General features: G+C 39.3%; 2 protein-coding genes, 1 long non-coding RNA gene and 1 pseudogene across 4 annotated transcripts in view; 1 reads left to right on the top strand and 3 right to left on the bottom strand.

Annotated features, from left to right (window-relative positions):
- Positions 1-528: 528 nt before the first annotated feature.
- Positions 529-2740, bottom strand: LOC145498391 (melanopsin-like). The gene is made up of 2 exons (XM_081478319.1): positions 2149-2740; positions 529-1953 (listed from the first exon to the last, which is right to left on the bottom strand). The coding sequence occupies exons 1-2, from the start codon at positions 2259-2261 to the stop codon at positions 1044-1046; spliced, it is 1023 nt and encodes a 340-aa protein (XP_081334445.1). The 5' UTR covers positions 2262-2740; the 3' UTR covers positions 529-1043.
- Positions 2741-3112: 372 nt separating this feature from the next.
- Positions 3113-21020, bottom strand: part of LOC145498443 (melanopsin-like) — a 30603-nt pseudogene continuing 12695 nt past the window's right edge.
- The window catches only part of LOC145498412 (uncharacterized), a 28725-nt gene continuing 20088 nt past the window's right edge, over positions 12384-21020 (bottom strand). The window contains exons 1-4 of one of the 2 annotated variants that reach the window (XR_014050853.1): positions 16017-16395; positions 14608-14688; positions 13547-13580; positions 12384-12826 (exon numbers count right to left, since the gene is read on the bottom strand). This is a non-coding gene — a long non-coding RNA (uncharacterized LOC145498412). Of the gene's footprint in view, positions 12827-13546; positions 13581-14607; positions 14689-16016; positions 16396-21020 lie in introns of those variants that run through there. The other variant, XR_014050854.1, reaches the window with a different exon arrangement.
- On the top strand, positions 15184-18461 carry LOC145497336 (uncharacterized). The gene is made up of 2 exons (XM_081477161.1): positions 15184-15209; positions 16761-18461. The coding sequence occupies exons 1-2, from the start codon at positions 15184-15186 to the stop codon at positions 18082-18084; spliced, it is 1350 nt and encodes a 449-aa protein (XP_081333287.1). The 3' UTR covers positions 18085-18461.

Genomic DNA, 21020 nt, shown 5'->3' with positions numbered 1-21020 from the left:
CCAAAACAGTGCTTAAATGTCGGACCTATAAGCATTATTTACGCAAAAAGTATTGAAATGTTTTTGTTTTTTTTTGCGATTTACTTAAAATCTAATATACAGATTTTTTTTTTGTTTTTCAGAATTCTACTTACCATAAACTATAGATTAAAACAATGGCCGACATTAACTTTCACATCTGCTTCGTGTATAATTCGTGTTTTACGGTTTCTCAATGTTTGTTTATCGTTTCCATGGAAATGTCGATTGCCTTAGGACATACATAATACCAAACTTCAATCCATTTCCGATGTCCGCAATCCCCCCTCAATCCATAAACCTATTCACTCCCTTACCTTTCCTCATATGGCAACAGACGTATCTAAAAAACTTGGAATTAACATATTTTCTTCCTAAGCGATCAGTCTGGGTTGCCTCAAAGTGCACATGATACGGGAATATGTGTCGAAAGATAATTTGAATTGCTGAAAAAGGGGGAATTTACATACAGTTGGTATTTATTCAATGACAAGGACCAATATAATACAATTTAGCGTGACTGAACTTTTGTGTCAACATACAGTATTATCATCTGACTTTGTAAATGATTTTCCAGTCGGTTTTTCAGTCATTTTTCATCAGTCCTTCTCAAGGCCTACAGCTCAAACCGTGTTAGATTTTGCTTTCTCTCTGAGAAAATTTAGCTCAAATCGATATATCCGTCGACTTCGTCTGGGGAAACAACGAGATTCTCGGGAAAACAAAACTAACTGCGTCCTTCGGCATCGATAATTAAGTGTAAAATATATTGCCTCGGGTTCACACCACGTATGTCGATTTACTGACACTAGTAACAGTCTTAAAGGATAATGGGACTCCTTAATAGCCTACGGATGCCATGGTGGCTGAAACTCCAAATAAAGGTAACCGGGTCTGCGTGGCCCCAGCATGCAATGGGCCTAAAGCCCAGTCCTAACGGTACGATACAACAGACTCATTTGACAACAGTATGCCAGCAACTTTCATATCCAACACGGTCTCTGTTCAAATGCCACGAGCTGTAGCTAGACATATTTTGACGGCCTCGTCGTGCTCTCCTGCTTTGCTATATGAACGGCATTGCGTGAAGGAAAAGGGCAAAGCTTTGGCACAGCTTGATGAAAATTAGTGTTATATGTGAATAAAATTAGCGAATTGATGGCTATGCCAAGTGATGGAATCACAAAATAGGCGAAACCGAAGATCCACTTGCACCGGTCTCTGGTAAAAAGTACAGGAGGAATGATTTTTAGAATCAAATACAGAGTAGAAAGTGAAAACAAAGTGAACAACACAACAACGATTGACCTGAATGTCTTCATGAAGTTTTGGGTCTGCTTAAATCTGTTTTGTTGGTTGTTACCGCACCTTGCAGTGTATTCTGCGTTTGACCTTTGTCTCAATGCGCTCATGATACGGGAATAAAGAATGATGATTGTACATGTAAGTAGTGGAAATAACTGGAATAAGGCCAGGCCCGTAATGTTGTATAGCATGAGCGCAAACCTATTCCACGCAAACTTGCAATATGTTTCTTGACCAACGTTTTCCTTTCTGTAATAGTAGACGATGGGAATGCAATAAGCTATCGACACAAACCACGTTGTAAGCAGTAGGACAGCCCTCATCTTTCGTGTGATCAGCATCGCTTTCAATGGAAATACAATAGCCACAAATCTGTCAACAGCAATCATAACCAGGCTTAGAATTGACACTATAATCGATGCTATTCTACAGAACACTCCCACTTTGCACCCAGCAGTTGCCAGAGGACCTTGTATGAGACTTCCACTGCTCGTTATAATCTCATCAGTAAGGTACAGAGGCCAGGTGGTAAGGCTGGAAAGAAAGTCTGAGACCGCCATGTTCACACAGTAGTAGTTTGTGCTTGTTGTGAGGCTTGGCGTTTTGTACACCGCAGAGATTACCAAAATAGGCTTATTTAGCAAGAGAACGGGAACGTCACTTGACGACGGCGCGCGCAGTACAATACCCAAAAATGGTCAGATGACGACTGCAATGCGCGCGGAATAACCTGGATTCTGTTCTAATTTGACCATATTTGGGTATTTGTACTGCGCGCGCCGTCGTCAAGTGACTTTCCCGTTCTCTTGCTAAATCAGCCTACTGTCTGCGATAAACCCTCCTAAGCTTATCACAGCCAGGGCTGTTGTGAAGAACACAGAAACACTGCCCGGGCAAGACGGATTTCCACTGGTATCGATGTGAGTAGAGTTGTTCATGTTTCCCCTGGTTCTTGCGTACCTTCCGGGATCTAACAGGTAAAGTTTGTCGTTATCGTAGAATTACTGCAAAAATATTTTACCCGGCGATTGAAACCAGCGCCCCACCAGCAGTAACAAAATTATTATCCAATGACAAGTCCTACACAGATAGGAAGAATATCGCCCATCAATTAAATACGCATTTTATAAATGTGGCTAGAAATCTTTCTGAAAACCTCCCGCCGAGCGATACAAATCCCACTAAGCCTTGCCTGGACAGTTTCGCGGAATCTACACACACGAAGTACAGGACGCAAAAATGGGACTAGAGCTAAAAAAATCTTCCACTGGAGTCCCCCCAAAATGTATTAAACTAGCATGCCTCTTCAATAAGTGGGGCACTTACAGCAATCTATAATCAATCCTTGCGACAAGTAACCGTTTCAGATATACTCCAAATATAGAAAGTAACTCCTATTGACAAGAAAGGGAGGGGGGGGGGGGGGTGGGGTTGGCACACAACCGACTCAGCGAATTATCAGCCAATTGCAACTTTATCAGTTCTTTCTCAAATGTTTGAAAAAATGGATTTTTAAGCAACTCAGTAATTATAATGAAAAGCTAGTTATTCTATTTCAATAGCAGTTGCTTGCAATACCGAATGGTTTACTTGATCGCCATACTCTAACTTTTATAGTTATAAACTGAAAAGGTATATTGTTAATATTAAGAAAAATTGTAATTTTATCTATAATGCAAATCGTGAGAAATCAAGTTTGTTGTTGTTGTTGTTATGCATTTTTTTTTATTTCTTTATCGAAAATAATCGATGCGAATGTAAAGATTGCCAGTGATCAGATGAGAGGAGACTAAGTTCCAGCACGAAATCTCTCATAGAAGTGGAGGGACTGTTGATTGAAGAGCCCTGACATTTCAAATTCTCCTGTTATCCTCGCGTTTTGCAAACCACGGTCACGAGAAGCATGGCTGTATTTCGAACTAAAACTTTTAGTCTGGCTCAAATGAAACACTTGGAAACTTTCCACCGCCCCTCCCCCCCCCCCCCCCCCAAAATTAGTGCTATATGTGAATAAAATTATCGGATTGATGGCTATGCTAAGTGATGGAATCACAAAATAGGCAAAACCTAAAATCCCCTGCATATTTCACCGCCTATAATAATAGATTAGTTTTATTGTGGTGAGCGCAAATTTGAAATTACGCCAAACCGCCAAGTTCAGTTAACCGGATTTAGCCATTACACTCCAGCTTCTTCAAATTATAAAAAGGATTTTAGCATTACTAACGGTCCCTTAACGAGGCCATCATGAAATAACTAAGACATGATTCCTTCTAAGATCACAATTTCAGAGAACACCTAGAGACGTTTGATTATTTTGATCCTCGACAAACACGGCAAAATAGCGAAGATTGTTTGAACCTCACTTTTAATTTGCAGTGCGATTCAATGCAAACAGATGGTCGAACAGCTGTCCAAAGTCTTCATTAAATAAAGCAAGAAGACCACAGTGTTTCCACTACTTAAACTGGCTTGCCATTAATTCGCCTTATATCAAATATCTTTAGCGTGTACTGACTTAAACCCGTACTTCTACATCAGGACGGATGTTTTTTACTTCAAACATTGTTTTGAAGCTCATGTAAGCTTCTGTAAAACAACATTGCTATGAGTGCACCATCTTTGCAGTGCACCATCAATGCCAAGTTTGGATGCGGTTTAATGTAGCTAAGAAAGCAAGTCGCCAAACATGGTTTTAAAGTTATAATCATCTAAAAAGCAAGTTTGCTCTGAGAATGGCAGTACACCATAAATGTTAAGTTTGGATGCCGTTTAATCGAGCTAACCGGATTTACAGTCTAGCGGTAACACCCCAACTGCTTCAAATTGAAAATAAGGAAGGATTTTAATATTATTTACGTAGCCATCATATATCAAAAGTATACCTACAAACACAGTCTTTGCAACTGAGGGCCGTTTCTCACACACGTATACATAGCGGTCTCGATTGATGTAGTTTGACCCTAAGGCATACACGGAAAAAATAGCGAAGTGTGGTTGAATTCCAGTTGAAAATAGTAATTCTAAAGCTGAAAATTATAATAAACCTAATTGAAATCCACCTCACCTTAAATTCACTTTTCTTGCCGGCAATGCGACTGAATGCAAACAGATGGTCGAACAAGAGTCCAAAGATTTGAATAATAATAATAATAATAATAATAATAATAATAACAATAATAATAATAATCTTTATTGAGGAAACTTTTTCACGTACATGTGGTTTTCGAAAAGGGCCTCAAAGATTAATAGTAATTAATAGAACTAAAAATATGAAATTTATAAAACACTTAAGTTAAAAAATTAAAAACCTGTCTCTTAAAAATATCTACATTAGCAAAGTCTCGTATTATCTGGCTGAGAGAATTAAAATCATTAACAGCGCGATAGGCAGTTCTTTGTTTTACCCAATTCGTTCTAACGCAGGGGAGTCTAAGATTGACTTTATGTCTGGTGTTATAATTATGCTGATGTTGTTGTGTTACTAAAGTCAATTCGTGATTTATAAATCCATTTAGGCATTTGTATACATGCACACATCTTCGCTGGAAACGCCTTTTCTCTAATGGTATCCACTTCAGAGTCGCTAATGCATGCGACGCAGATGAATACAGCGGTCGATCTAAAATTATTTTAGCCGCTTTATTTTGCAAAACTTGTAGGCTAGACATTAAAGTTACATTATGCTTGTCACCCCAAACTAGATCTGCCTACTCGAATAAGGGCATGACAAGACTTTAGTAATAAAGAATGCGCGCCCTAAACGGTAATAAAAGCTTAATGCGCCTAAGTAGGCCAAGCCTTTGGTTAATTTTCCCTGCCATATATTCGACATGATTTGTCCAGGTAAAATCAGACGATATTAAAATTCCAAGATATTTAAAACAAGTAACATCGTTCACACAATGATCAAAAATAGACACAGTTAGAGCAACTTTACTCTCTAGTTTCCTGTTACTGCCTATGAGCATACATTTGGTTTTGTCCAGATTCAGTGTTAATTTATGTTCGTTCAGCCATTTCGCCACCGCCAGGAGGTCTTGATTGAGCTTGTCAGTCAGCTCCTGGGAGGAAGACCCATAGTAGTAGATCACCGTATTGTCTGCATAGAGTGACGCTTGACAGGCATCTAGAACGCTTGGCATATCGTTGATGTAGATGACAAATAGGAGGGGACCCGAGATACTTCCCTGAGGAACCCCGTGGGTGACTGGTAACTCATCAGACAACTCATTCCCACAACATGTGCGCTGAATCAAGAATCAAGAATGAATCAAGATGACTACATTTTACCACTACTTTCCATTCACCATATATTATGCTTCAGTGTGTGCTAAAACTAGTACTTCAATAACAAGACAGAAACACAGATGTAACACGTGTAACACGAGCTATTGACATAATGATGGCACAAGCAAAGATAATTTAAATTTTGACAATCGAACTAATGATTTTCCTGTCTTTTTCTTACGGTGTTTTCTGAAAGAGTTTATATCGAGGCATAGAAAAAACGTTTGGAAGTTTGGGAGAACTCTAAAAGCTGTGGAAACACTCGCCTGTAGGCTCGTCCTCTCAAACTTTCACCCGTATTTCTATAAATCCAAAAAACACGGAAAATGTTCTCCATTTCTGAATTAATCGATGACCAATATAAGGAACAGGTGCTGGTAGAAAAAAACGTCTCTTAAACAGTCACCTTACCTTAATGACCACTGCTGGAACACATGGTTTCCATGTTTAAACGGTACAGTCTTTTTGTTGATTGATATGCCCGATCGCCCACGCTAATTGTTAGCTATAGCTTTTAACGAAATTGAGTGCTCGACTAAACTCATTAAATGTTGGTTAGATTACGACAATAGTCAAAACTTAAAACTTTGTAAGGGTTCGAGTCATTGTCGGAGGTCTTCCTAAACGTTTGGGCGATATTTGTTGATCTTTAGAAGGCAAGGGTTCGGATGATCTTTGGATGTGAAGAATATAAAGCAGAAACCGACACAACGTAGGATGATTTTACTGAAAGTGTACTATATTTCGGCTACACTTTCAAAAAAATCATCCTACGTTGTGTCGGTTTCTGCTTTTATATTATTCATGTTATATGTGAAGCCGATTAGATCACTATTGATCCAACGTATACCAGCAGGATCATCGTTCCGGTTGCTTGCTTAAACATTTTTTAGTCTTTGGAAGTGCTCGGATAACGTCCAATTACCTTCGGCTATATTCGGAAGGGTTCGCGTGAGCCTCGACCACCTTCGAATTACCTCGGATTACCTTCGGCAGTTGTGAGTGTCTTCGCACTAACTTCGGATATCTTCGTTGTAATTTGCACTGGTATTTCAAAGTTGCACTCGTGTTACATGAGAACTGCCTTCCTTTTTAGCCGATCAGAATCGAGTAATTTAATTATAAATTCTGCAGACGTCGTTACATGAAACTGCTAATTTTATTCACAGGCGGCCCAAGCTCTCAATGTTATCGGTTTTTTTTCCCTTTTTATGCGAACGTTCAGACTAACGTGACATATGGCATGTACTATTACATAACGACCGAACTTGACCACGCGAAACATGACTCCCGCCTTGCAGCATATGGAGGTGTTGTGTTACAACGGTTTGAATTTATAAAGGTTTGTATGGGAATGCAACGGCTTTGCTTGAAAAGCCAATTATTCTTATATTTTGTGAATAAAATCTACTTACCCTGTTGCTGTGTTGTATTCTTTGTTGTTTGCCAGCTCCTCGGGCCGATCTAACGCGATTTCGGCGAGTTATCGTTCTGTGGGTTTCCACTACTAAAAGAAAGACAAGGCCGGACACCGATTTCCGGAGTGCCCGCCGCTCGAAGCGAATAAATCCACTGAAAATAACCCTGCCGGCTCAATTCCTCCGTAGAATCGAAGAAGAGATGTTGAAGTTCCATGTCAGTTCACTCGCGACGCGATGCCGTCCACAACGCCTTCGCAACGATACATTTATTTCGAGATTGCTTCGCTCGTAAACTCGAAAACAGCCGCGTCACAAAAGTTAGGACACTTTCGCGGTGTTGGGTAACTATAATTAGCCCGACCGGGGGTAGTCAGCAACGATTTGTCAACGGTCAGACCAAAATGCTCCCCGGGTACCCTCGTGCTTTAGTTGTCAAACCCATAGAGGGGGTGCCCGGTTACCCGGGGAGCATTTTGGTTTGACCGTTGACAAATCGTTGCTGACTACCCCCGGTCGGGCTTATTATAGTTACCCAACACCGCGAAAGTGTCCTAACTTTTGTGACGCGGCTGTTTTCGAGTTTACGAGCGAAGCAATCTCGAAATAAATGTATCGTTGCGAAGGCGTTGTGGACAGAATCGCGTTGCGAGTGAACTGACATGGAACTTCAACATCTCTTCTTCGATTCTACGGAGGAATTGAGCCGGCAGGGTTATTTTCAGTGGATTTATTCGCTTCGAGCGGCGGGCACTCCGGAAATCGGTGTCCGGTCTTGTCTTTCTTTTAGTAGTGGAAACCCACAGAACGATAACTCGCCGAAATCGCGTTAGATCGGCCCGAGGAGCTGGCAAACAACAAAGAATACAACACAGCAACAGGGTAAGTAGATTTTATTCACAAAATATAAGAATAATTGGCTTTTCAAGCAAAGCCGTTGCATTCCCATACAAACCTTTATAAATTCAAACCGTTGTAACACAACACCTCCATATGCTGCAAGGCGGGAGTCATGTTTCGCGTGGTCAAATTCGGTCGTTATGTAAGAGTACATGCCATATGTCACGTTAGCCTGAACGTTCGCATAAAAAAGAAAAAAAAAAGGATAACATTGAGAGCTTGGGCCGCCTGTGTTTTATTTAGCATTCAGAGATTTTAGAATCTTTCTTTTTATGATTTCAGAGATTGTAAACAAATCCTCACAGACTACTTTGACAATGTTATGACAAAATTCATTGTCGATAGCAGGACAGACGCATGAAAAACTGACGTCAATTTGTTTTTACGATAGCAAATTGTCAAATTGTCGGCTCTCGCTCGTTGACGCATCGCATAAATTATAACGAGTCATGTTTATGTCCGCTTATTGACAACGAAACTTAGCTAATGAGCGCGCGAGAATTTCCTCGGTTATCGCAAAAACACCTTTTGCATCCAGCTGCCTGTTTACAACCCAATGTGCACCAATTATACTGCAGAAGAATACTAAACACTGAACTGTAAACGAAATCGGTTTATCGTTGCTCGAGGTGATTTGGCAACATTTGACATGTTTTATATGAACACGTTATGCAATTAGCTCTTATTAACCGAGCAGGAGGTCTGTAAGGGAGAATCTGGACCTTGGTCGTGAGTACACACGAACGAGGTCAAGATTCTCACATACAGACCGACTAAGCTGGGTTAATAAGGTGTTTATTATATGGCAATCAAGAAAAATATAATTCGTTTAATGTAACTGGTTTGTACTACCTAGCTGACCCTTTTTCTTGCGAACGGCAATAAACTGAACTTAAATCTGCCAAAGTTTGCTTGTCCTCTTACTTTTCTTTTTCTCAGCATGCTTTTTGGCACTTCCATTTAGAAGAAAATAGCCAATATTTTTGTATTTTAGTTTGGAACTTTTTCACCGCAAAATGTAACCGGTATAAATGCTGGTCTTGATGAGAAAATCTAGACCGCGGTCAATATCGATACCAGCCAATCAGATTCGTGAGTTCGGTAGTTCCTGGTCCTTGTGAGACAAAACCATATAATAAATGAAAACAACACTCACGTTAGAAATGGCCAGGCTGCTTCAAGTGTTTTCACGAGTTGATTTTGTTTTGCCGTCAGTAGATTTTCTTTTGCTGTAAGTTTATTTTATTTTGCTGTAAGTTGATTTTGCTTTGCTAGACCGCAGTCAACATCGATTGCACCCAATCAAATTCGTAATTTCGGTAGTTCCCAGTCCTTGTGAGACACGGTCATATAATAAATAGAGGATATTACACGGTGGCGAGAAGATACGAATTTTATGTTCGAGTGGCAAGAACAATATCTCACTCGTTCGCTGCGCTCGCTCGTGAGATATTGTTCTTGCCACGAGAATATAAAAGTCATATCTTCGAGCTAACGTGTAATGTTCTTTTCATTATGTAGACATACTGATGACGGCGTTTTTGACGATTTTCCGAAGATTTCCAACCACTTGCCGAAGTTTCCGAATATTCTCCAAAATTTGTCCGAAGGGCCCACGAACGTTGCTTAACATTTCCGAAATTACCGAAGATTACCGAAGATTGCCGAAGATTTTCGAGGAAGACCCGAAGATGTTTCGATGATACACCAACGAATTTAAGTACAATTTCAGAGACAAACTTGATATCAGTGAAATCATCGATATCTTCACTAATGAGGATATGGAAAATACGCCACTCGAGTCCCGTATGTGGTTTCGTATGAATTTTACGAGTGGTGTATTTTCCAGTTTATTAACTCCATTGTGAAGTCACTGGCTATCGTTGCAATCTGATTAGCTCTCAGCGGTGCGATTTATTCACGAATCGCACTATTTTTTGCTCTAAATCGCATTTTTTCTCAGCTAATGAGACTGGGGCAGTAAAACAAAATGACCAATCAGATATCAAGGTTAGTTTAAGGCAGGATTTAAAGCAACTAACAAAAATTCAGCAAAATGAAAGGCAAAAAGCCATTGGGTGGAGAATTTTGCAACTATTATTGCCAAAACTTTGTTGTTGTTGGTTTTTTTTTCAAAACAATTGATGCATTTAATTAATTACAGTTTCTGAATGACGATTATGAGCTCCTTCAGGCTGAAGACCTACTTTAAGGGAAGTTTCTAACTTTCAGTGTTCATTTTGACGAATATTTTGGCGATTTTCCTTCAACACATCCATTGAACTATTGTTTTAGTGACTATTTATACATTTTTTAACAACTATCATTTTGACTTGATAATGACGTTAGCTCAACGTCGAAACGTCGTCGTTTTTTAACAAATTTTAAACTTTCTCAATATGCTTAGAAATACTTTATCGCAATTTTTTATAGTTAAAGATTTTCCTTCAACGTCTGCAAGAGCTCAACTCTGTCACTGTGAATTTACATAGTCAAAATACGCCCGCTCCATAAAACAGTGAATGAACGAACGTCTTCCGAAACTGGTGCCACTAGTCCCGCCATCTTGAAAATATCTGAAACAAATGACGCCGCATGAACTTGACAAGGTCCTCAGTATAAAGTTCTACGCCGAGGTTACAAAAAATAAACGGAGATGATAACGAGCTGGAATCCCTTGAAATCATGCAGAGTGTCATTGAACGGGTATTTAAAAGAGAAAAACTATCCACTGGGCATCGTGCACTCGAGGGAGTTTCACAACTCAGAAGAAATCCATCGCAGAATTACCACAAGCTGCACCTTCAAATTCCTTCGCCAAAGACAACTAGAAGTATCAGTCTCAACCACAGAAGAAAGGAAGGCTTTCCATCGTTGATTCAGGCGACGAGAATTGCACTTTTATGCATGAAGTAGACGGTTTTTCGTACTGACTTCAGAACTACTTGGTCCTTTGTTATGCTCGAATGAGTTTTCCTCACATGACATCGTTTTGCATACTAAGTGAAATGTAACGGCTTTTCCGGTTCCGCTATTTTCAACAAACCGGCTAATGGAACAATACACCAAAATCTAAAATTTAGGGCGATAAAATTGTGCGATTTCAAAACGGATCTAATAAAGTGCCAATTGAAATTCGTGTCGTGCAATTTTGGTCTGAAATCATACTTGAGATTTCAAATTGAACTCGCGCTGCGCGCTCGTTCGATTTTGAAATCACGCGTATGATTTCAGACCAAATCGCACTTCACCCAGTTCAATTACCATTATAAAACGCTCTTGTCTATTTAACAAATAGATTGCATGTTGCCGTGCGTCTGTTCAGTAATAGATCACAGATGACGTCAAAATTGGTAAGAACAAAAAAGTGGCACAGAACAGACGCACGGCAACATGGAATCTATTTGTTTTATATAATTACGGAACAAAGTACTACGGATGAAGCTTTTTTTTATTTCAACATAACTCGAAAGCCGGCCTTTGGCCACTTTGGCGAACACGAAAAAAATGCGATTTGACTTAATCTATTGTCTATACAAAATGAAGCAATCTCATTGGTTGCTATGCGTAGTAAAGAATTGTGATTGGTCCAGGAAGATCACGCCACTGTCAAACTTGACTCGAGGGTCGCTTCTCGTGGAATGAAAACTTACGGCGAAAGCAGAGTTGAATTGCGAAATCTACAAATCTTAAAGAAAATGCTGGAAAAATCAAGTCAGTGTTTGTCATCGGAGCAGCCCTGTGGGCCGAAAAGCTTGGATGTTGCCTTGAATATTGCAGGAGTTGACAAAATACGTTCGGAAAACTTGCGGTTGCGGTAAACTGGAGGCCATTCCAATCCAAGGTTTGAGTGAAAGGAGCGTTAGTGACGGCGGAAATTTGTGTCCTTTGTGGTTGAATCAGTTTGGAATAGTCTCGGAGACACCTTTAAGCTGCGATACAATTGGCCGTGAGCTGTAGTTAGCTATACTTTGCTCACTGCTGTGCCCTCAAACGGACGGGAACATTCGCATCGGAAAGCAAGGTTATGTGCTTATTTTAGCTGATTTCAAGAAGTGATGTTCCTGACATCAATCAGTGTGTGAACAATATAATTATTTGAGACTGAGAAAAGTTGAATTTTTTAAATAAATTAATTTCATAGACATTTTGTTTATTGGGTTTGTCAAATTCGAGATAAAGGAACTGTTCTCGGCTTACCAAGGCCAATTTTGTCCTTGGTTTAGTCTCGCTCGACAGTCTGACGACTGAGACTGCTCGAGTATTTTTTCTGAGTCATTTTCTAAAAAAGAAACGGCTTTATCTTTCTTCTTCCTGCTTCTCGTACCTGTTCAATGCCTCGACAAGACTTTTTTTGTACTTTGTCTTTTGCCCAGACGCGTAAAATTATATCTAAATTCTCAAAACTTTCCGTCATTTTAAAACACAGAGGGAAGAACTTTGTAATGATGACGTCAATCATGCGTCTTTCCTCTAATAGATCATAGGCGGGAACCAATCAAAATGGGAGAATAACTTGGTTTATTATATAAATAATAATATCGGTTATTGACCAAACGTTACACCGTGCTGGCGAGATATTGGCAAAGTGAATGTCTGATGTGTGTTTGACGAAGTCGAAACATGTTAAAAAAATAAAAAATAAAAAAGCGATACCAGTCCCGCACACCAAAATGATTAACATAAAAAGAAAAACACACTTTAGTTTCAGCTTGCTTTTAATGATCTACGGCTCGCAGATATTTATTAATGCTGTCTCCATCCTTAGAAATGGGGTTTACAAGTGATACCGTCGCAGCCTGCACAAGGAACACAAATGGAATCTCCCTGGCAGGGATTGTGTTTGGCACACAGATCAGGGTAGCACGGAATAGGACTCTCTTGGGCACAAAGTACTAAAAAAAGCAACGTTGATGAAATAGTTTTTAGAAGAGCATGTTCTAAGTGTTTTTAAACCAATAAAAATCACTAAAAACTCATGACAATTTAACTAAATGTAATTCAGTTGTCAACTGGTAAGCAGATTGCAGTCATTAGGACAGCCGAACTGTTGTAAGCAAAGCTACTAATTATAGCGGAAGCCTTTCTCACGGTTAACTTTTCTCATTTGCATTATGATATAAACCAGCATGTATGTGAGGCAATTTCGGGCTATTTTGACGTTTCTGTCCGAAATCACCTCGCATCCATTTGATAACATTGTAATGCAAATGAGAAAAGTTAACCGTGAATATAATAGTTCATCTTTTTATTCTGTAAATATTTATATGAAGGCCACTGGTTTTTCAGTTACTACGTATACTGTTCTGTGTTTCCCTCGATAAACAAATTAAATTAAATTAAATTAAATTAAATTAAATTAAATTAAATTAAATTAAAATTAAAAGGGCTGTTGACAACAAAATCGAGCCTGGTATCATCAGGAGCATAAACTAGACTCCGTCAAGTAATTGGCGAGAAAAGGGAGAATTCAGAGACTGGAACGGACTAACAGCTTAGTTGTTGGGGAAAAGATTTACGAATAGCTAACAATTATTCGGTAAAATGTATATTTAGTGATAAGATGTTTCATTCGGAAAACGGAGCCACGAATTGTTTAAATAGCAAATTCTTACCTAAATTCCTTTTAACAAGTTTGCCTCCAAAAACCTGAAGGAAGGAAAACGATTGGGTAAAGGTTACTATGATGTTCAAATGCAACACATTTTCTTTTTTCACTGACAACGAGAGAACCGGCCACAAAAAAAAAAAAAAAAAATACAGAACTCTTGTTAAAATTATAACATTAATCGCATTTATAGCAATTTATTAAGTACAAAAAAAGTCTTTTGAGAAATTCTTTTGAGCGAAAAAGTCAGTAACGCTTTCCATAAGTTTTAAAATTGTAGAAAGCATTAAGAAGGATACTATTATAACGCACGTAATTGACGTGCCAGTTGCGTAGGTATCCCATTGCAAATTTTTGTAATGGGATAACTGTTGGACACCCAAGCGATCGCGCGCGATTTTGTAACAAATGGATACCCGAAAAACCAATCACGATCGAGAATTTTGTTACAGACGGATACGATTATTGAAATAATAGGCACCAAGCCCAATTTTTTGGTAAACTCATTTCTCACAAGGAACGCTGTTTTAATAACATTATAAATGTGAAGGTGAATTAATCAACATGACACGAGCGTGGGACAAAGAAAAATTCTGAGTCCCCGACAGGAATCGAACCCATGACCTCCCGAACACCACCTTTATTAACTTATCACTACTTACGATGACTTCGATAGCGTTGATCCTAGCAGTATGCAGGACACCTGTCATATATGAACTAAGTTAAATGACCTTGCTCTCCATGAGTTCTCGTAGCTCAGTGGATAGAGCGCCCGCCCTGTGTTTGGAAGGTCATGGGTTCGATTCCTGTCGGGGACTCAGAATTTTTCTTTGTCCCACGCTCGCGTCATGTTGATTAATTCACCTTCACATTTCATTACCGTGCTTAAAATTCACCGTCTTTATTAACATTATAAATGTTGAAAATATTTTATAGATGAAATCTCAAGTCAAGAATGTACACCAAAAATTAACTCTGCCTAAGGTATCAGCAAATATATAAAAAAGGCAAAAACTGTTTTTGGAAAACGTATTAAGGTTATTATTTAAAACCAAATTATAAACTCACTTTTTGGGGCTGCAACGAAACAAAGCACATCAAGACGGTTAGAACAATGTATATCTTTATGGTTTGGACGCTTCAGCTCGCCTGCTAAGATAACAATAGTTCCTTAAAGTTTAAGCATATACACTCGAAGCAGCTTTGCCCATATGATAATGACTGTTTTTAAATAAGGACACCCTCTGCAAGTCACATACATCGTGATGTTACAAAGAAGCCGCTTAATACGGAGGACACTACTTGAATAAGGATTCTTTCCGTATTACTTATTGCGTTCAACTCGACGAAAAAACATCTTGGGAAATATTTTGTAAATAATTAAGACAGTTCAGTTGTGGCTCATTGCTTTTTAAGCCGGTATACAACCAAAACATTTTGACGTACATTTTCCCTTAGAACTGGGAACTAAACGTTTACTCGATTATTGGCACTTATTGGCACCACCCTGCCTAGAGACGTCACAAACACATTGGTGCTCTCCCGAGGTGGAAGGGATAACAAAGGGTTTGACTGTGTACGGTTAATGAATCAAGATTTAGCAAAAATAAACTGAATGTAGAAAATCAATAACTTCAACATGACATGCAGTTTAAATTACAAACTTCAAGGTAAGGTAAAGCTGAAGTCTGCATATGAGCTAAGTGGCCCATCAGGCCGGAGCTTATCCCGGTTTCAGTAGCATGAAGTGACTAGGAGTATTTCTACTCCCTCCTGGATGGGATGCTAGTTCATCGAAGGGTTACCCTCAGCATTAAATTCACAGGTACCCATTTATACACCTGGGTGGAGAGAAGCACTTTGAGAGGAAAGCGTCTTGCCCAAGAACACAACACAATGTCCCCGGCCAGGGCTCGAACCAGGACCGCTCGATCACCATGAGGCCACCGCGCCTCCACACAAAACAAACTGCAAAACAAACTGCAAGTAGTTCATTCAATTTCTCTTCGTTTCTTTGTTCTTACTTATATTCCCAGATGAAAAGCTTATAATTTGTTAGGGATGACCTAAATGTTATAGGAGCTAGGTCAAGGTATTTTTGAGTTATTCTGGCCACGTACAAAACTACTTTCAACTTGAAGAAAACCTGAAAATAGTAATTTTCTAAGATTCAAAAAACACCAAAGTGATAATAATAAACCATGAAGAAACAAGGATAGTTAAGGATGAAGAAGATTAACGTGGATTACAAACGACGACCATGAAAAATTTAGGCTTAACTTTTCAAGATGCACAAACCGGCAAAATGGACCTTGCCAGTGGCGGATAGCGAAATAGTGTTACCATCTTCTTGGGAATAAACCGAATTCAGAAGCTCCGACAATTGAACAAATTCTATTCCCCTTAAAGCCACTAGAACGCCTTCGAACCTTGAGCGTAAAGCAGACCTCAATATTTAAAGAAAACAATATACATACTCTACTCACTTGAGTTATAACTGCCGTAGAAACGAACTTCCGAGATCCTTCCAGGTTAAAGTGATGGCTGACAATGTTGCTTCGCCAAGAACACTTTTGTATATAACCACCGATTCATGACTCAGCAAAAACTACTGGTATAAATTATCAATATCTGTAATGCCTATGACGCACTGAAAATTAAATGAGTTAATAATAAGACATTTAGCTTTTTTCTTCCGCATTGCTTTACAACGTGACTTGCATCTCTAGGTGTTGAGCTTCTGTTGTGTTGGAATGACGTCGGTAGACATAGTTGTTTTCAAATGTAAATAGTCATAAACACACGGTGTAAAAACCATTAAACGAACAATTTATGGCCCAGTAGTCGTTGTTTCTAAATGCCTTCTATGGTGGGCCTTCTATATTGTTCGTTTAATGTCATTTATTAAATTCTCAACCTCGGATAATGCAATTATAGCTTTCTGATTTGTTCACTAGATCTCGGTTACCAGCCATTATACCTGCGTTTGACCTTATACGGAAATGAATGCGGCAAATGTCGTTCAGCATAAAATTTTTCCCGGGAAGCCAAGTTTCGTCGACAGAAAAAAAAAAATGGATGAAAAAAGCAGATTTGGTGAGCTATCCACGGAAGAAATACGAGAAATCATGGACAAGGCTGTCCCAGAAACAACAAAAAAAGCCACAAAGTTCGGGATGAGATTATTTAACGGTACGTACCCGTTAATTTTCAATTAAAAGTTGCAAAATTTCAAATACGACCGTCGAGATTTTACGCATTCATGAAGGTTACGTAACAACAACAACAATATTTACCTTAATGTTAGAGTGGCTTGCTAGTCCTGGTGGCACCACATTTTCAAAATCAATACAAGAAATGTCAAAAGAAGAGTTGAACGTTTGTTTGAAGTGCTTTTACACGTCAGCGAGGAAGAAAGATGGCACATATTATAAGAGTTCATCCACGAAATCCATAAGAGCCGCCATTGATCGTTTTCTTCGCTCGCCGCCACACAACAAACCGTTTTCCATAATCTCTGACCCCGCTTTCACTGAGGCAAATAAAGTTTTGGACGCTTTCGTGAAAGACCTAAGGAAAACGGGTAAAATAGCTGGCGTCGTTCACAAAAACGCAATCTCGAAAGAGCAGGTGAAGAAACTATTTGAGAGCGGCGAACTCGGCCCAGCCGACAGTTTGAATCCTGCCCAGTTACAGAGGACGGCTTGGTTCTACCTCGGCCTCTTTTTTGGAAGACGGGGACGTGAAAACCAGCGACAGTTGACACCCGCAATGCTTTCTCTACGAAAAACTCCACAAGGGGTTGAATACTACGAACTGAACAGAAGTCAGCCTGGTTACTTGCCGGCTACAAAAAATCACCAGGGAGGCCTCGCAGATGCTGAGGATGAATCGGATGCGAAGATATTTTCCGTCCCGGCATCTGAAAGATGTCCAGTGGAAACGCTCAAGAACTACTTGGGTCATCTCAATCCAACGTCAGATGCTCTGTTTCAGAGACCAAGAGATGGTCAAAGCAAGAAGTTCAATCCCGCAGCCGACAAAATCTGGTTTTGCAGCGCACCTCTGGGTACAACTACGCTCGACAACGTGATGAAAGAGATGTCAAAGCGAGCGGGTATAGAACCACATCTCACAAACCACTGCCTGAGAGCTACATCTGTCACAGTGCTTTCCGACCATAATTGCGAGACGAGGCACATCAAGTCCATAACGGGACACAAGTCTGACCAGGCAGTTGAGTCCTACAACGAGCGGTCTTCGATGGAACAACAACAGAAGATGTCACTCGCTCTCAGTGATTTCATTGGAAATGCGTCTTCTGGTAGTGCCACTTCAGTGCAGGGGAAGGAAAACGAAATACAGCAGCAGAGCAGACCAATGCCAGACGAATTTCCCCATCAAGAGTCCGGGAGAGCAGTTCTTGTCGAAAATAATTTTTCCACCAGTTCAACCTCCGTTTCACGGCATGGCGATCAGAGAAGCTTTCCCCAGTATTTTTACAACTGTAGTGTAAATGTCCACAATTATTACTCTTCCCGATGAGTTTGAACTTTGAACACTTGAGGACACTGCAGTAAGGTTTTTACCAGTACAAAACAGACCGTGAAGTTTGGATTACTGTAAATTGAGTTCAACGGTAATTTGCTTCGCTTTTGATTTTTCATTCAACTGCTCGCACGGCGGTGCACTCATCATGTGATCATGAGATCATGTAGTTTTGGCGCCCGGAAGTCACCTCACTTTCCGGTCGTTTCTTAAACTTAAATAAAAATTTAGCAAAACCGAAGGTTGAGAATTTAATAAAACAATTATTCCATTCGCGCTTGTTGGATATGAGATTGGTTATAGCCAACTCGGCCCTACGGGCCTCGTTGGCTATTTACCATCTCATATCCAACGCGCGCTCATGGAATAATTGTTAAATATCCTTATGTCGTTGATTTAGACCACTGTTATGGACATTTAAAGATCACTATGTCTTCTGGCGTCATACCAACAAAATACAAGCTCAATATAAGAAGATGCAAGGTCAAATTTTTAGATATAATTCGGGTTGTAAAGCAACACGGATAAAGAAGTTGAATGTATTATTTTTATCTCAGTTATTTTCGCTGTATCGCGGGCATTATATATAGAGGATATTACTCGGTGGCGAGAAGATACGAATTTTATGTTCCAGTGGCAAGAACAATATCTCACGAGGGGTGTATTTCCCAGTAAAACACTCGTCTCTGTGTAATAAATATTGATATTTCACAGTTGTAGTTTTCGCCTAATCATGATCGTTACCATGGGCATTATATATATTGATATTTCACAGTTGTAATTTTCTCTTAATCATGGTCGTTTGCAACGTAAAGCAGTTTCATCGTGTAGGAACGATTTCAGTCTTTGCTTTAACTCGATGCACGAATGGTACTTTTAACGGACGTTAGAGCGGCCCTCTTAAGGAACAATGGCTTGCAAAAAATCCTATGCAATTATTACAAGTAATACATTTGAAACCACTTTCATAGGGTCCTGTCAGACACGGATCAAAATGGCACCTCCCAGGATGTGCTTCTGGGTTGTAAAGCAACGCGGAAGCAAGAAGTTGTATGTATTATTTTTATCTCAGTTATTTTCGCTGTACCTTGGGTATTATATATATTGATATTTCACAGTAGTAATTTTCGCTTAATCATGGTCGTTTGCAATGTAAAGCAGTTTTCTTCGTGTAGGAGCAATCTCAGTCTTTGCTTTAACCTGATGCACGAATGGTACTATTAACGGAGGTTAGATCGGCCCTCTACAGGAACTATGGTTTGCAAAAAAATCCTATGGAATTATTACAAGCAATACATTTGAAACCACTTTCACAGGGTCCTGTCAGACACGAATCAAAATGGCATCTCACAAGATGTGCGTCTGGACAAATTTCTGCAAAAAAAAAAAAAAAAAAATCATAAGAATAAAATACAACGTTTGTCACTTGGTTGATAGGAAAGCGTGCTTCAGTGTTGTAAGCTTAAACCAAATATTAGTGCTAGTTAGGCAAAATAGGCCAGAGTAAATCAAGTAAGATGTTGTTTGGTAATCGGAGTGTTGACATGTTAGAGCACAGCCTGCTTCTACAGTGTAGCAGTGTGCGAAGCGGCGTGTTGCTTACACACAGCGTATGTTCTGAAAATATGTCGATACTATCCTGTCCAGCACAAAGATGGATCTGTAGAGTGAAGATCTTTGCCAGTTTTGTCATTTGGGGAATGTGCTCAGCTGAACTATCGTAAATTTAAAAATGACCGTTTTAAAAAGAAAGCGCTCTGGAAACGGAATGAAAATTCTCGATTGAAGAGCTTGTTACAAGAAAGACCTTTCTGCTGAAAGAGTGGTTTACATTTTTTGGATAAAAACGTTCACGACAAGAAAAAAATCGAAAGAGGAAAAAAATACTAATGTTGCCTACAAAATTTGGAACAGTTTGCTTCACAGTTGTTGAACTGATTACATTATATCTGCCCATGTTTACTTTAAAAAATTTAAGGGATGCGATTTAGAGAAAATATTAATTATTCGTTGTGCGTGATCAGACGCATCATCAAATTAAAATTTGATGTAATATGTCAAACACGAGAGACAGTGTTTCTTTGGGATATCCAAACGCTGAGAAGAGAGTTGAAAATACGACGCGCAGCAGAGTATTTTTGACGAAATCAGAGGTGTTTCGATGTCCGATGAAACACTGTTTCGAGTGTTTGATATGTCTTCTCAATTGAAAGAAGAACTAAGGAGTAAGCGGAGAAGTATAATCGTCAAAATCTATGCTAATTAAGACGGAGTATCCAAACCTCCTTCACGGTTGTGATTTCCTTTGTTTTAAATTGATGAATTATCAATGAGTTTGAGAAGTTTCGTCTGGACATGTAAAACTCGAGTTCTCAAAATAGCTTTCTTAGCTTTTAGTTTAAACACGACCCCACAAGAAGACCTATTGCTTTAAACTAAATCGTGTGTAAATAAAAGATTGCTGCTATTGTTTTAGATATATAGGCAAAATCGTTTATGATGTCGAAATGAAAGTGATTTGTTTCCCCCATTCCAGAAGAATCGCTGTTGCAACCTAAAACGTCGAAGACATAAAAGGGGAAAACACAATAACACGACTCCAGTGCTCTTGTTAAAAATCAAAACTCGTATGTAGTAAAGAACGGAAAATTTGTAGCTAATCGCAAGTGTAATTGTTAATGTTTTGTCGATGAAGAACTCGTTTGTTGTCTTGACACTATTCAATATTGTGGTGTATTTTGTACTCCCGCCGATAAGAGTCTGGGTACGTCAGTAGCCTCGTTTACGTGCTGTTACGTCAGATCAACGCGCTCTTGGATCAGGTCCCCGATGTGCTCGACGTAGCGTTGTACTTGTTGTGCTTATTAAAGTTCAAGTACTTAACAAATATCAGACCAGGCGTTTTTCATGTTTCAACATGCAGAAGAGATGTG

Source organism: Orbicella franksi, chromosome 9 (assembly GCF_964199315.1).
Source record: "Orbicella franksi chromosome 9, jaOrbFran1.1, whole genome shotgun sequence".
In the NCBI taxonomy this organism is placed as follows: Eukaryota; Metazoa; Cnidaria; class Anthozoa; order Scleractinia; family Merulinidae; genus Orbicella; species Orbicella franksi.
Note: the sequence above shows the minus strand (reverse complement) of the source record. Positions and strands in the feature narration are given on the sequence as shown.

What these genes read in the sequence shown, in the direction of transcription:
- LOC145497336 (XM_081477161.1), top strand. Translation starts at nt 15,184, where the DNA reads ATGCAGTTTAAATTACAAACTTCAAG. An exon ending in TTTAAATTACAAACTTCAAG is followed by an intron (nt 15,210 to 16,760) that starts GTAAGGTAAAGC and finishes TTCAATTAAAAG; the next exon opens with TTGCAAAATTTCAAATACGA.
- LOC145498391 (XM_081478319.1), bottom strand. Translation starts at nt 2,261, where the DNA reads ATGAACAACTCTACTCACATCGATACCAGTGGAAATCCGTCTTGCCCG. An exon ending in TTAGGAGGGTTTATCGCAGA is followed by an intron (nt 1,954 to 2,148) that starts CAGTAGGCTGAT and finishes GCTAAATAAGCC; the next exon opens with TATTTTGGTAATCTCTGCGG.